Here is a 16,808-nt window from a genome sequence, read left to right as displayed (position 1 = left end):
TCCCCTTTGCTCCCATAAAAACCCAAATCTGGCTTTCTGACTACAGGAATAAGGTTCTGATGTTTGGGATAAAATTAAGATATAAATCTAAATCTGCACAAAGTGACTGGTATATAAGAAAAGGAGAGAAGAATTCAAAATACCTTTGTTTTAGGTCTTGATCATCTTGCCAAGCAATCAAGGATCGTTTAATGACATCTCTTTCTTGAGGTGAGCTTAGAGAATTGGAACGTTTGGACTGTCGCTGGCTGAAATCCAAGCTGGTGTCTGCAATTCCACTTCGACCAGTGACACGCTTTTGAAGCAATGGCTGTCTTGCAGGTGGAATTCTGAAATTTTTTTTGGGAAAAAGTCAAGCTACGCTTGAGCTACTGGAGGATCTTCATCAGTGACCTCACTATCTTCACAGTTAGTCCATGTACCTAGCAATCTCTTCCTAAAAGCCACAAGAAGAATATTCAAAGAAGTATAATTCTGGCAGATACATAGAGCTTCAAAGCAAATTTTGCTCTGAGGCAGTCAATTTTTTTAAGCTACTTAAGACATTCTAGGCACAATGTTGTTGTTAGCACTCACTCACTAAGCCAACTCCTGGAATTCTTGCTAGGCTAGTACCTTCCCATATCACACCACTACTTTTCTCCAATGCTTAATTCCAACAACTATGGAGAAACACATTTAAAAGGAAAATGAAAATAGCGGGCTTTTGAAAAGAAAAACCATCGTTAAGGAATATGCCGACCTCATCAGCAATGCAATGTACTTCACATAATTTTGCACAAATCACAGAGCATGCCGTGACTGGCTGAGTGCAAATAAAGTCAATACTAACACAGAGGCATTTTTTTCCAAATGGTGTCGCCCATCCTCTGTTTTCTGGAAACTGCGCTTCGTAACTGTGCTAACCTGTGGGATACTGGGACTGGGTAGTCGCCGCCCTGACATGTGACCTGCTTACAGATTTGAAACAGATACAGTGTGCTGGAATTCTATCGTGTAGCTGGCGAACAAATGGTAGTAAGCAAAGAGAGACTTTGGCACAGTGGACATTTCCATTATCAACAGTTATGTGAAAATTCTCTTGCATGAGTCAAAAGCGCATTTCAAGCAATGCTGAGTAATGTTTTAAAAGGAACAAAGATGTGCAATTCTAAAAGGGGAAATGTTGTATAATGTTCTGACAGAAGCAATTGTACTTCAAACTTGCTGCCCACCTTCTGAGGGAATCTCCCTTCGTCCCTCTCCCTGCTCGGCAGCTTCTAATAAGAAGAACAATTCTGCCAGAAAGACCAGGATGTTGTCATGCATGTTTTCATGGCTGTACAGTAGATCTTCATATGTAAAATGAAAACATTTCAACACCAGGTAGCGTTCGCAGAAAGCTCGAATAAGTCTCAGGTTGTACAGGGAGTCTGCAATACCTACATTCTCCTTCAGGCAAACATCTGCAAAAGGGTAAAAAAAAATCTTTACATCATTGTTGTGTGTCTCAAGATGAACTAGAGGCTACTATTTTCCTTTTTAAAAGATTATGACCAATGTGGCAAAGCTATGTCACCTGCAATGCTGAGAGCATCTGGCTGGTAAAAAGCAATCACTGCTGCAACACTGCATCCATCACTTATGTCTTTGATCAGATCTTCCATTTTGGGAATGCATCGTGGCTCACGTGGGGTTGTTTTGCTCACTATTCGCACCTGTAGAAAAAATAATCAGCTCTCTATTTCTAAGATATAAATAGATAAGGTATGAATGAAATACAGAACAGTTACAGAACAGTTACTTTTTTGATCAGATGTTTTGACATTTATTTCCTGAAGTGATTACAGGAGATAATAATTGGCTAAGTTGTATTCAGTCCCCATGGTTAGCAAAATGTGTACTGAAAACATATATACCTACAGACCTCCAATAAAAACAACCATAATTCACACAGCATTGTATATTTTTATAGTTTTCTTAAGCTATCAAATATTGTACAATGCAACAAATATCTTCTCTGCTCTTTGAATGAAAAGGCAAGCCATTGGAATAGAGAGGTACAGTCTTGAAGTTTAGTTATGAAGGCTTAACCTTTAAAAAAGGTACTTTTACACATGGTTACACACTAAATATGTCAAATGATTCAATATTTTATAAGAAATATATTTTTATCTTCGCACTTTGTAGTGTAAGCATATGTTGAAACCAACAGTTATCCATGTTTGGACATTAGATTAATTTATAAATACTTTCAAATGCAACACAATACCAGATTGGATGCTTAGTTCACAAATTAAAAGTGATGAATTCATGACAAAATAATCCCTGAAGGGACCAAGAGATTCTACCCTTATTTTATTCTTGCACATTGTGTTGCATTTTTCATGACACTTTTATATCAAATCTACAGGAATTCTTTAAAAGTGAATTCAAAGGACAGTAGTAACTGAAATTACCTTCTGACTAGTCTCCCCTTGTATGATGTCCGTCTCAACATGCTCAGAGAGAGCTGTGCATACCTTGTTGATCCAGAAAAGGACTGTCTCCTCTAAGCCTGTGGGGAGTTCACTTGAAGCATTGAAGCTAGTGAACCTCCTAAAAAAAAATGTCCATGAAATGTTTGGTCATCAGTAACCTTGAAAGGAAAGAACTGTGAAAAGTACGGCACAAAAATTTGAGCAATCAAGGGCAAAATGGAAAAAAGTTGATTATATCACATTAAAATAACCACGAAGCTAGAAACAGTATAGTTTGATAAAGGCTACCAGATTACATCAAGATAAAATAAGTAAGTAAGCCTCAGCAGGCAAGATGAAAACACGATGCTAAGCCCTTTTTTTTGATCATACACCTTTGTCAGTAGGGCAGAAGTACACCATCAAAGAACACTCTCCAAACCCTAAAACATAAAGCAGCTGTCTTCTGATATGTTCTCAAAAAACTGAAACAATGTCTTTTTGTTGCATAATGGGTCAACCATGGCAAAATGTATCTAGTGTAGTGTTTGTGGAAGATCTGTGCAGAATAATATGTTACCAACAAAAAAATAATTCATTCCATGCTTACCTGACTGCTTGTACAACCCTCTCTACACTGGCTATCTCACTGGCATAGGCTTTCATTAAAGCATCAATCAATGCAAGGTGGGCTGACTGTAGATGAAAAATACAGATGTGACTTCCAAATACATCTTTATTAATCCTTTTTAGAAAACTGCCAATGTTACTATTGCATAATAAATTAAACATTGCATGATACCTGAAGTATGGCATTAAATATAAGCATACATCAAAACAAAAAAACCAGAAAGACAGCAACCAGCAGTGTGAGAACCTTCACTCAAAGATGTGTCCTAGCCATGATTTGGTTGTGCATTTGAACAAGAACATGACAGTGTACTGTATTGAAAGCACTGGAGAAGTAAAAAAACATGAGATTAAAACAAGTGTTGGAGTTCTCCAGATGCGTGTAAATTCTAGTAAAGACCTTTAAAACAGCATTTTTTTCACTATGCTTACATCTACAGGGAAACTGTAGAGGATCTAATGAGTCCTGAACCAGGACTATTAAGCATTTGAGTTCAAGCTTTTCAAAAACTTTCATCACAACAGAGGTTTATGCAACAGGGCATAAATCACTTAATTATAATGCAGGGTTTTTCTTCAGCGCTGGCACAATGCAGAAAGTTTTTCAGCATAAGAGGACACAACTGTTTGAAAGAGACTAAAATAATACATAGAATTTTGGCAAGTTGGTCAGCACAGCTCCTTAGGATAGCAGGCTTTACCTTGTCTGGACTGGTTGCCATTTGAGTGTGCACTTTAAGAACTTGTTGGCACATCTCCTCTTTCGTAAAGACTTTAGCATCCTCCTCTCCACTTTCCTCTTTTAGAACATTATTATTAGCCTATCTCAGCTTATTTCTATCCTCTGTAAAATCATGGCAGTCAAAGTGATAAAAGAAAGTATTCAGCTTATCCGGGCACTCCTTGTTCTCTAAATTCACTATATAAATTTACATTATTATTATTTTACTTAAGCTTGTACATGCTAGTTTAGTCCTGTGTCCTGTCTGCGAAATGGAGTAAGTGGGGTGACATGGCTCTTCTCAACTGATGTAGATGTAGGAGAAAGCTAAAATAGCCTTTGACCTTTCATGACCACAATCAGAAAAGGATGCAAACTTACCACTCTGAAGGGTGCATTTTGCATGAGCATTGTCTCTGTGACAATGGCATCACCTGCTTGTGCAACATAGATTCCCTTTCTAGACAGCACCTGTATGATACTCCAGTGACCTGAAAATAAGAAGTCTTACTGTTTCATCATATTCTTGTCAATCAATAATAAGAAAATAATTTCTATTCCAAGATGCATTTCTTGGAATGTCCACAGAAAATAGTTTCAGAAAAGTATGGTTTGTAGCCTTTAGCCAAATAGGTTTTGGCAAACATCAAAGATATTAGTAAAGCTATTTTTATGAGTTGAAAGAAAATTAGCAAGAATTAATCCCCTCAAAAATGTTACTGGTATGTGTCCATTTACAAATATTTGATTTATTTAATAAATTCCAAAAATATATGAGGATCGTTGTATAGTTTTTGTGATCAAGAATTTTAGTTAATCAAAACCTTTTTGCTTATCAACAGCAACTTAGCAATTGATCCTAAAGGAGACTGAAAAAGGGGTTTCAAAGTTTTAAAAAAATTCTACTGCCTACCTTGTAAGAATTTCTCCCACCCTAAGTTTGAAACAAAAACATCTCATACCTTTGCTAAAATAATAAAAAATAGAATAAACACCCTACAATGACAAAACTTAAATCCCCATCACGTTGCCTCTAGCCAAGACATAGACTTACCTTGCCATTGTGAAGAAGTGTCTGAAAACATATTTGAACAGGCTTGGCAATACAGCTCACTTGAGATCATCAGGTTGATTAGCTGTGGTTTGACTTGCAAGTGACCCTATAACCCACACACTTGTATTCAAAATCAACTACCATTTCCATGTAAGACACCCTTAAATATTTCAGATGTTAACTGATACAAAAAACCCTGTAGACTGAAACCCACAGAAAACTGTAGACTTTTTTGTCAATATTTTCAAATCAAATCAAATCAAAATCAAAACAGACTTTATTGTCTGCCCAGGAGGACAGAAATTTGTCTTTGCTCACATACTCATACAGACATTTAACAAACAGTTAGGAGTAAAAGTGAGGAGTAAAATAGTGTTGATTGCACCAGTCCATCAAGGCAGTGTAAGTTTATCCTAACAACAAACCTTGGGTGACCAAGGGCCTAAAAGCACTGCTGAACAAAAAGAAACATTTGTTCATCACGGGCAGAAGCCCACGACAGAAGATTAGTACATAGAGAGGACCATGATGCTATCCGTTGGGTGGGCAGAGGCTCTACGAGCATACTAGTTAGTCCGCTTTCAGTAGTTTGCCGGTGGACCAACGAGTGTCGACGAATTGAAACAGAGGTCGAGTTAGCTCTCGCCATAAACCGATGTGTCAGAATGCGGCTCGTGGTTACATCTTGAGCTCGCTGGAGGGACCTGCCAGACGTCGAGTGTTGATGCTTCCGCATGACGCAAGAGATACGCCGAGAAAGATCTTGGGTGTCCTAGTGGAGGCGTACGGCGAACGGAAAGATGTCGACATCAGTGCCACAGCAACGTGATGAGGTGGTCGACGAATACGCCGCGAAGCTCCAGAATTTAAGCAGGCGAGGTAGAAGGCGGCGCAGAGCGTCGAAGTGGCGGCGATTGACACCATCTCGGAGGACTGCAGCCCGACCGGTCAGGGAAAGTGACTGCCCCCGTCGTCCGTAACAGGATGACAGGGAAATAAAGTGTAGCTGGCCTGACTGGAAAGTGTCCGACGGCGGAGGTTGTCATTTATGGCAGTTGAGTGATGGCGTTGCTCGACACCGGCAGTGAGGTAACGACGGTCACTGACGAGTGGGCACGAGGGCACATACAGGACTTACAGCTAAAACAAACTCAGGAGTGGCGGTGGTGGACATGTTTACGGCCAGCGTCTGAGGACGTTCCTATCCTGGTGGTCAAGGACCTGGTCGATGTGGTCACAAGTGAGCGCAGGAGGCGCGTGTCGCTTCTACTAGGGAAGAACGTCCTTGATCGGATAATGGACTCTACCGCAGATGTGGCGCAGGCAGTACAGGCAGCCGTGCATGAAGCTCATCTTGAGAAGACATTGTCAACAAAAGGACTGGCTAGGGCCGCTGGCAACACGCCCGTTCCAGGATGCCAATGGGTCTGACGTCCACACCAGCCACTTTCCAGAGGTTAATGCAGACCACCATGCCGAACTGTTTAATTTCAGTCCTTCTTGTGTACCTAGACGATCATTTGGTATACTCCAAGATAAAGGACATTCAACTGCGGGAGGCGCCATACCTTCAGGATGACGACAGTGAAGAGGAAACGCCAGGTTGGTATGCTACTCTTCCAAACCATCACCACAGAACTCTTGTGACAATGCCTGTGGTGCCAGAAGTAACAGTGTCTGTGGTGTCAGATGACAGTACCAGAAATGACAGTCCCTATCGTGTCCGAACGCGCAGATCGCAGCGACTTACCGCGAGACAGGCAACAAACTCGCACAAAGTGTAGGATGAAACAGTTCGTGCGACGCTATGCCATGGCAATATGAATACCATGGATATATTTTTTAGTTGCGGTGATCGGTGACACCGTAGATGACACGTACGCATTGATCAGTTGTTTATTTTGCTAATTGTTCATTTTTCTTCAACTTTACCGCGGCTGCGTCCAGAAAATGTCATTGACAAGAATGACACACGAGGTGATGGCTGACAATAGATGTCAGCACTCACTCTTCTTCAGTCTCTGTTTGATTCCTCCTGAGTCCTTGTGCCTTTATTTAGGATGGTGATGGCTGCTGGCACGAAGGACCTCTGGTAGGCAGCTTTCCTTATGCGTGGTACCTTATAGCGCCTGCTGAGGGCAACAGCTGGAAGCTAGTGTGGAGAGGGTGTTTCAGGTCCGAAATGATGTTATGTGCCATCCTTCTGACTGCATGAAGGTACAAGTCAGAAAGTGGCAGCTGTGCTTGACCAATAATTTTATTTGCCTGGTGGATGATTCTGGTCAGCCTTGCCTTGTCTTTGACTAGTAGATGACCATACCAGGCAGCGATGTTGAATGAGAGGATGCTCTCAACAAGAGACCTGTACACAGTCTCCAGCACCCCAGAGCTGACGTTGAAGCTGCGAAGTCTCCTCAGAAGGTACAGCCGTTGCTGGGCCTTTTTGTACACTTGGTTCACGTGATCACTAAATGAGAGCTTTCCGTCGATCACTGTACCAAGGTACCTAAACACAGCAGCCCTCTGCACCTGCTGTCCCTTGATTTGGAGTGGTGGGGAGAGAGGGTTGTGCCATCTCTTCCTTCGTAGGCTCTTCCAAAGGCCATCTCCTCCGTTTTGTCAACGTTCAGATCCAGAAAGCTGCGGTCAAACCACTCCTCCAGCTCCCCCACACAGGCCAGGTACTGTGACAGGGACTGCTCGTCTTTCAGGCAGCCACAAGGGCCATGTCATCTGCATATTTAACAAGTTTGAGAATAGCACTGTTAATACTAATCCCATTTGTATATACAGAGAACAGGATGGGGGAAAGCACACATCCCTGAGGGGTACCCGTGTTGAGGATCTGCTCATCTGACAGAATCATTCCATCCACTGACAAATAAACTCCGTCAGACGAGCTGCTGGACCCTATAGTACCTGTCGGTGGAACTCTGAAACCCACCCTCTGTGGTCGGTCCTTCAGGAATGATCTGATCCATAGAACTAGGCCAGTGTTGACATCCAGGTCTAGTAGGCGCTGTACAAGAAGGTGTGGCTGGACCGTGTTGAAGGCGCTGGAAAAGTCCATGAACAGGACCCGAACATAGGTGCCAGAAGTGTCCAAGTGTTGTAGGATAGTATTTAAAAGCGTGAGAGTTGCATCAGACACCCCCCTGCGTGGCTTGTAGGCAAACTGCAAAGGATCCAGGCGATCAGCCATGGTGGGGATTAACAATCTTCCCACAACTCTCTCCAAACATTTGGCCACAACAGACGTGAGAGCCACAGGTCGAAAGTCTTTCAAGTTGGTAGCATGAGGCTTTTTTGGCACTGGTATTATTGTGGATGTTCTCCACACACGGGGGACACTATGAGAGTCCAGGGAGAGCTGAAAAAGTCTGGTAAAAACACCACTCAGCTGACTAGCACACTCTTTGAGTATTTTGCCTCTCACGTGGTCAGGTCCAGGGGCTTTACGTGGGTTCACATGAGAGAGAATTCTGACAACATCTCCCTCACAGATGGTGACAGTGGCTGCCGACAGTGAAGAACAGATATTTTCTGCTTCATTGCTGAAGTCTCTCACATCAAACCGCGCGTAGAAAGTGTTGAGCTCATTAATAAATGACACTGGGTCATCACACTTTACTCTTTGTGTCTTGCGTTCTCTACCCATCATGGTGTCCAGGCCCTTCCAAGCATCTCTTGCGTTGCCCTCAATTAATTGCTTTTCTACCTTCTTTCTGTATTCCACCCTAGCCGTTCTTGCCTTTGCCCTGAACTCCTTCTCCTTTTCTTTCACTTTTACATTCACATCACCATGTACTTTAAAAAAAATAGTTTAGATTTTTTTTCTTTATTTATATATTTTTGTTTAAAGACATACCATTGCATTTTCATAGAAGGGATCTTTGATATTTTCTGGTATGTTGCTTCCATAAGCCTTGGTCAAAATCCATGAAATTGATGCTCGCAGTTTGGCCTGCAACAAAAAATGTTCCCCTAATTATATGTTTACCCATAAGCTACAGGTTTACAAAAAAATTATCTAAAAAAATCTGCATTTCTAAATGCTTTAATCAGTTTAACAGATTGTGAAAAGTATACTACAAACTGCATGAGATAATATCTACAATACCTATATGCATATAGATTTCTCACACCTGTTTATTTAAAATGTCGGAGCATGGCACTTGATTCAGAATGTGCATGAGAGAGAGAAAATGTGTGAGACAGCAAAAGTCTGTGTAAAAACATAAGAAAGAAGAAAGTATGTGAGAAGGTGAGATGTTAACGAAGTGTATACAAAGCTGTCTGGTAATGATCTTGAGTTACTTCAAAGACATTCTTTGCCACATGGCTTGTTGATACCATCTTCCATTACTTTAAGGTATACCTGTTGTGTCGCACATTGTACTAGTCTCTGTGCGAAATGGCATTCCTAAAGATTATAGGGTGGTGGTTTAGTCTTACTGGGCTTTGATATGACAAAGTAATGTACTCCCTGATCACACATGGTGTGATATACTTGTTTCTTATGATAACCTGTGCGTCTGTTGGATGCAGTTTAGTCTTGGTAAAGATATATGGTATAATGAGCATTGGCAGCAGTCCAAGGTTTACACCACCAATGTAAGATTACCTCCATTTCCTTCTAAAGAATGCTTATCTTAAGTGCCACCTTGTGAATTATAATCTTTCCTCACTCAAACAGATGCTTGTTAGAAACTGATGAGTCAACAGTGCCTCCAATAACATTTTCAACCTTTCCATAGCTAGTGTGTTACCTCCACCTTCTGCCAACTGTCCCATTAACCCCTTTTTATGCTTCAATTTGTACAAGCAGTTAAACATCTCTGCCAAACAGAGATGATGCCAAGGCATACATGTTCAGATTAAAAGCAACATGGAAATCCAACAAGAGCCAGCAGTTATTTGTCCATTTGTTAATCCTTCCTTAGATCCTTAGTCTGCTTGCATCTAACATTGTGATATATGGCTGACCTACCCACCTTTCCATGTAGACTATAGCTAAACACATATGTGTCTGAGAATAAGACAATCTCATGCTAAGATAATACAACAATACAACAGATAACAGCAAATGGGAAAATTAAGGGCAAGCTCTTTTTTCTATAGTTATGATGAACTGTCTAGACCCTGCTGATATTGCTTTTTGTTACTTTAACAAAAGGCATCTTTATCACTGTAGCCCCCAGGGATGAAGCAATGCATGTGATATTAAGCTATGAAGACAAGATGCTTGCCTTTGATTTCCCCATGTTGCCCAGCAGTCTTTACATTTATGATTCTCGTGTCCTGTGATTAAAGTAGTGAGAACAGTGGCTTAAGGCAATTTCCATGAAAGCTGGATATGAGCTAAACAGGTAATACAAGAAGTGAGAATCAATTTTTTTATTCTCTTGGACACAACACACATGCGCAAAGGTGGAAGGTGAGAATTTCATCTTACTGACAGTCACCTTACTGACAGAGATATTGGACTGTAGCAGGCTATAAAACTGTCCTGGATGCATAGTTGCTGTGACCTTTGCTTGACATTTTCAACACACCTGTGTAACTCTACAGCCCTTTTTGGAATTCTGGTAAACTGTTAAACTACCATCACCAACTATTGAATCTTAATTGTGAATACAGGGTCCCCATACTAGAAGTGACATATCTTGACTAGATATCCGGATAATGAACTAACATTTAGATGAGTTGATAAAAAGTGGAGGAGGGAGGGGTAAAGATAAAGTTAAAAAACTCTAGAAACAAACACATAAAAAGTCTTCAAGTGAATTTGCATGGATTTTTGTATATTGCTGTGATAAATTAACATTAAAAAAAAATCTGCTTGCCTCTTTAATAACCTTTTAACTTCCACCTAAGGCCTACTTGAAAAAAAAATGTTTTGATTCTACTGGCTAGAGTAACCTGATACGGCTCCAAGCAGAAAGCCTTCTTCAATGCTAAAGCAAACAAATTTACTGAACTCACATAACAAACACTGAGTGAGAGAAATTTTGATGTCAGCAATCCTTCACTAGTGACCTTCATCTCTGCAGGCCCTTTCTTGAAGGCAACAGGGTCTTGTGCACTATTTTCTGAGGAGACTGATCCAAAGTTTGGAATCAGCTGCCTGGTGCTAAAAGCCAGACTAGGCACCCACCATACTCTTTCCTCTGTCTCATGCAGGTCAAGGTGAGAACCTTCAACCCAGTCTGGGTCCAACAGCTGTTTAGATTTGTAATGCATGTGTTGAGTCACTTTTCTGCCATGCAGCATTTCCTGGTTTTCCAGTTGGTGTAATTTTGGTAAAGTGAAATTCTTTACAGTATCAGTTACCCTCTGGGGTGCAGATAAAAACTTCTTAAATGCTCCGAGTTCTCCCTGGCTATCATCTACATGTTGGTGAACATCAAGAAAACTAGCATCACCTCCAAGTAAATCCACGCTATTCTCATTGTTGGGGAGATGGTGTGCCTCCTCTTGCTCGCTATGAGGTGGGGATGCTGCAGAACTGTCTGATGTTATCGATCCAACTGTCCATATATTTCGTGACACAAACAGTGCCGAATGAATTCCAGCATCCGAAGCACGATATTCACCCCAGCAAAAGTTTCTGGGGTATCTGGATAGTACTGAAGACCTTTTACTGGAAAACTGCTTGTCTCCTTTGCTGTCCTCATTTTTGTGTTCTTTCAATTGTGTTCTCATTTCATGAAGACTGTTACCAAAGAGCTTGTCATTGTTGCAACTCAAACTTAACATGACAGGTTCCAGGTCATCACTAAAATCAAGGCTATCAGCTTCACTGGTGTCACTCCTGACAAAGACAGAATCTGAGAGTGTCTGATCTAGAAGTGAGCTGCTGAGAAGATGCATGGTTTCCAAGGAGTCATCTGACAGACTGTCACTTGAAGAACTGTTTATTCTATCCTTCTGCCACATTCCCCTGATTTTCTCTAATGATGACTCACAACAAAAATACCATTAAAATCACAATCATAAAGCAGCTCGCATAATTTTCTCCAAAGACTGTAAAATACGTTTTGCTGCTTCAAGGTTATGCATCAGCATCTCAGTCTACTTGTCTGTCTTCCCTGTTTTAGAAACATTTCTCTCTGAATTTTTAAGACAATGCTATCAAAAACAAAACTAGAATGGTTTCCCAGGGAAAAAATCTACTTTTACTTGTACTCTCTAAAATATTAATATCATGAGGTGAGGACAAGAAAAAAAAAGAGAGAAATATAATAATGAACCTTTGCATGAACAAAGGTTTTCCTTGTCACATTTCGGAAATTTTCCACAATCTTCTGAAAATACCTCAAGATTTGAAACTGAGTGCTGCCATCTCTTATTCACTGGTTCTGTTTATCCTCTGTGAAGATACATAAAATCACAAACTTGTAGTACATTAATGGACCTTTAGAGAGCATTTGCTTCATGAAGCCTGTTCATAATTCAAAATACTCTAGCACTTCTGAAGACCCTGTTAGTAGGTCTGTGTACCAACTTGCATTGACAAAACCAATCAAGCATTCTAGTATGAAGTGTCCCTTTCAATGCACACCGTCACTCACCCATGGTTGTTGGGTTTCAGAAAATCTGTGTCCAACAACAGACACAGGTACAGTGTCACATTGTCAATCCTTAATTTATTCAAGATGAACTCCCATAGGTTGAATAGCCTTGAATACATGACTTAAAATGCTTCAAAATGTCACAGCACAAAAGCACCTAGATACACTTATATGTGCATTTCTACACATGTGTTGGCCAGACTAAATTAAGAAGGAAAAAATATAACAAGAAAAATACTTTCCCTTCTTTGCAGGTATTACTGTTTGTGCAACTACAAGCACATTTAATAAAAAATAATTGATGAAGCCAGTGGTTTCATAGCTGTTTACTTCTCTGTTCTTGGAGTTTTATCCAGCTGAAATCCAAGGCAAATGGATGTAACAATAAAGAACGCATTCTCAGGTAGAAGTCACTGTAGCATGACGATGACAATACTGAAAGAGGTCTTTGAGGGCAGCACCGATAGTCTGTCTCCTTTTGCAGAAGGGTGATAGTGCTGCACTGTCAGCTCAACCTGTGCTTCCACAGCACTGTTGTGATAAAAGTAGGAATGACGAAGAACTGATAAGCCAGTTTAACTATCAGGCAATCTAAGTGACCATACATCTGCCACACTGCCCAAGTCAGTCCCAGGTAGTCCTGAGGCTCACTTCAGGAGGTGATAAATTGACCCTTCTCAACATCCTAACAAGAAATTACCACTTAAAAGCTAGCGATAAAGCCTCCTGCTCTTTATGTCCTGCCTCTAGCACTGGAGCATTTTCTACCTGACAAAACACCTGTGCACAGCACTTGATCTCCCTTTGCACCCCCAACACTTTTGTTTCTTTAGTGTGTGATTGAGTAAGGATGGTGTTTTGCTGTGAGAGGGCTCTCTGTCAACCTTCCCAAGGCAGGAGTGGCGGGTAGGCTAACAGAGGGCAAACAGAGAGGATACACACACACATCCACATCCTATGACCAGCTACAAAGCTTGGGAGTCTCTATGTGGGATGTACAGCGGACTGTCTCACATTTAGACCTGACAAAGGATACAGAAGACTTTCCCAGGCTAAGACATGACAAAGGACAGTTCCTTATAACCCAATAAAGGACTATCCCACACTGTATCAAGACAAAGTTGTCTGCATCACCCAAGTATGATAAAAATCCCATATCGTGGAACCACAGACTATCTAATAAAGTAGTAGGAAAAGTTAACACTATATTGTGGTCTGGATCAAGCAGTAGACTAGGGGCAGCTGTAGGTTCATGGCAACATGGCAAAGAATTGGTGGCCCCTTCACCCACCAATGTCAATGAAACCAAGTGGCGGCACATGATATTCTCATTACGGCAGAACGCTATAATAGTACATATAGCTTACTGTTCTGACTCTAGCAATATTAGTATTATTATTAAATTCAACGGACTAGTTAACAAGAAACAATGTGGTTTTGGCCACATTGCCGTCAGTTGTGTTATTAGTTTCTTTTTCTGTTTTATATTCAATATATGTTGGCTTAGCGGCCCCTGGAATTTGGCGGTCCTGTGCAGGTGCACAGTGTGCACATGCCTAAGACCACCCCTGCCGAGACTGTTGAATGGGCAAGTGACAGTCTCATGTGCCATAGTTACATGCTGTGGCTGGTTTGGCACAGACAAAGAACAATCTCATGTGGCACAGACAAACGACAGTGCCATGTTGTGTTATGGACAAATGTCAGTCCTCTGTTGTGGCATAGGAAACAACAAACAACAGTACCATGCTGTGACATAGACAAGATTGTTCTACCAGCAGTGTCACAGAGTAAGGTCAGTCTTGTGTTGACAACCCCCACTGCTCAACTAGCCTAAAAACATTTCCTGATCTTTTTTCTTAGTAATAAATACAAAATTTGTAAAGCTCATACTCTCACTCCTGAGTATTCTCTTAGCGCTTAAGAACATGAATGAAACATGGACAGCATAAGAGGGACAGGAAAACAAACACATAACATATGAGCTTATAAAAGAATAAAAACCGTACTGAGCGAAGAATAAAATCAAATACAGAAAACGCAAGGAGGAACCAAAGAACAAGAGCTCTTCATTTAAAACACCAGAAATGAGTCACACTCGCTAGACTGTATTACCAAGCCTAATCCTCAGCAGCTGGGGAAAAAAGGACAGCAAACCTCTGCAACTGCACCAGTTTGATTGGTCCACGGCTAAGGATCAATGTTACAAAAGGCAATGGGGAATGTACTTTATGCCAGTCTGTGTATGATTAACAGTGTTCAGCCAGAAGGATCATGAATGAGGTCGATGACAGCAGCAGTGTGATTGAAGACCTTGGTAGGTGGTAAGGGTTGCTAAAGACTGAAAACCCTCGGCCAAAACTACTGTGCCTTGCCAGAAGCTGTCATCCTGCCACTAGATAAACTCTTTGAGTAGAAAGGAATACAGCAATAAGGGCAGGTCGCCCATGCACTGGTATTGCCTTCTCTCAGTTAACATTCTCTGTTCTCTCCCCATCCTCCAACCAATGTTATGGTGACTGGGGGTTTTTATGATGGGAAAAAATCTAAGTAGTAGAAGTGCGGTGGGTCTTGTCAATCTTGATTGATGTCAAGCTGATCTGCATGGAATAAACAAAACAACTGCAGCACTATGGATTATTGATCTCCTGTAAAGTGTTTTACATAGGAGAGAAATTATGTCTTGTATAAAAAAAAAACAACCCCAACAGGCTAGAGACTAAAGCAAAGGAAGGGATGGGAGATAAAGGGGAAGGGAGTAGAGAGAGGCTCCCCGAATGGGTGCTGGGAGAGGGGTAACTTCTCACTCCCAGCTTTATTACCACCCCTACATGCCAGAACAACTAAACAAAGTTTGATAGCACTTTCCTCCAACATCACCATCCCCTATGACCTCCCTCTCTTCCTGATCCAAGGCAGAAGGGTTGTTAGGATAGAAATACTGATTTCTCTTGGCGAATCAGTTCTTCTCTATACCCCTGAAAGCTGCTATCCTCTCCACCTTGCCACCCCAGTATGAGTTTATCACTGGGGATCTATCCTACTACATGTCATACATCTGCACTTTTAGGGACAGTCAGGTACAGAAAAGTCGATTGACTGCAACAGGAAGTAACTCCATGGTCCTTAAAGTCTTTTTTCAGCCCAGCTGATGCTATAAAGAAACATGTACTTTAAGGTCAAGTCATCAAAACTCAGCCAACACAGTGACATCAAAATAGTGGCAAGATCTGACAAAATTTATTTTGAAACCAGTGCAACTAGGTGAAGAAACATGAACAATAAAGATGCTGACTATGAAGGGCTTTTGTTTTTTAGGTAAAGTGAGGGTGGGTGTCATCAAGAAATAAGTTAAATCATACAGTTTCACAAATGGGCACTAACTGTACATTTCAAACTAATTTCTCTCACCCCACCCCACCTCCCCTGTGTAAAACTTACCTCTTCTTACTTGCCCTTCCCCCCTGAGGTCAAAGCTGCATTAGTGGTTTAAAATATCTCACCCATTTCAAGTTGCTGGGTAAGCCTGTCCTTATTCCATCCACCCCTAACAAAAAAACAACACCACTGCACACACACACAAAGTGGATAGTTGACTGGTTTGAGCAATGGCGTCCAGACTCTGGAGGTCCTTGTGTTGAGGCTGACCAGTTAAAACAAAAGTAAAGAATCCCATGTTTCATGTGGAAACTAAAGACAATGTGAGAGTAAGAAAAAAAAAGAGGAAAAGAAATATCCACCTAAATCCAAATTACCTGGCTATTAGTGAATGGTTATTAAAGTCTTTCAACCTCTAGATTAAATAAACATGCACTTAATGTGATACTGTTTTGATTTTTTTTTTTTTAAAATTATGTGATCTGTGACTGTAGTATAATCCATCTGAAACCTGTCAACAGGAAACCTACCTGTACACACCCTGCCTGCCTAGGAACGAACGTCTGCAGTGGATGGCATGTTGATGACTCTGATTACTGTGATTAACAAAGCAAAGAAACTGCTGCACCCAAGTCCTATCCTTAACTCTCTTTTGTTCCCTAATACTGTGTGCAGTCAGTTCAGGGTGACACCAGGCCACCTTCCTACTCACCTGCCCTCCCACCTACTCTCACACACACACAGGAGTGTAACCAGAATAGTAAATGGTGAAACTGGGCCAAGGTAGGAAAACTGCACATAGCATTAGGATTTAAGGGTACTTCAAACAAGTTTTCTTCTTCTCTTATTTTACATTCTTGTTTTTAAATAACATGCACTGCCATGCATTCTCAGAAACTCTGTTAACTTGACCTCTTTGTGTTCCCCCAACCCCCAAAACACCTAACCTCTCACAACCAAAACATTCCCTTCTACAGCATAAGTCTACATTGCTCCTTCTTGACCATCATGCA

The 16,808-nt window shown here is 41.1% G+C and overlaps 1 protein-coding gene across 1 annotated transcript in view; it reads right to left on the bottom strand.

Annotated features, from left to right (window-relative positions):
- The window catches only part of LOC112562483 (calmodulin-regulated spectrin-associated protein 1-B-like), a 33,571-nt gene that overhangs the window by 15,318 nt on the left and 1,445 nt on the right, over positions 1-16,808 (bottom strand). Inside the window, exons 2-10 of the mRNA XM_025235764.1 lie at positions 8,712-8,807; positions 4,844-4,949; positions 4,171-4,280; positions 3,049-3,134; positions 2,439-2,577; positions 1,559-1,697; positions 1,215-1,445; positions 833-953; positions 144-329 (exon numbers count right to left, since the gene is read on the bottom strand). Coding sequence (XP_025091549.1) covers positions 144-329; positions 833-953; positions 1,215-1,445; positions 1,559-1,697; positions 2,439-2,577; positions 3,049-3,134; positions 4,171-4,280; positions 4,844-4,949; positions 8,712-8,807 — 1,214 coding nt within the window. The remainder of the gene's footprint in view (positions 1-143; positions 330-832; positions 954-1,214; positions 1,446-1,558; positions 1,698-2,438; positions 2,578-3,048; positions 3,135-4,170; positions 4,281-4,843; positions 4,950-8,711; positions 8,808-16,808) is intronic.

Source organism: Pomacea canaliculata, linkage group LG4 (genome assembly GCF_003073045.1).
Source record: "Pomacea canaliculata isolate SZHN2017 linkage group LG4, ASM307304v1, whole genome shotgun sequence".
NCBI lineage: Eukaryota > Metazoa > Mollusca > Gastropoda > Architaenioglossa > Ampullariidae > Pomacea > Pomacea canaliculata.
The sequence above is the reverse complement of the archived record's forward strand: the minus strand, read 5'-3'. Positions and strand labels throughout refer to the sequence as shown.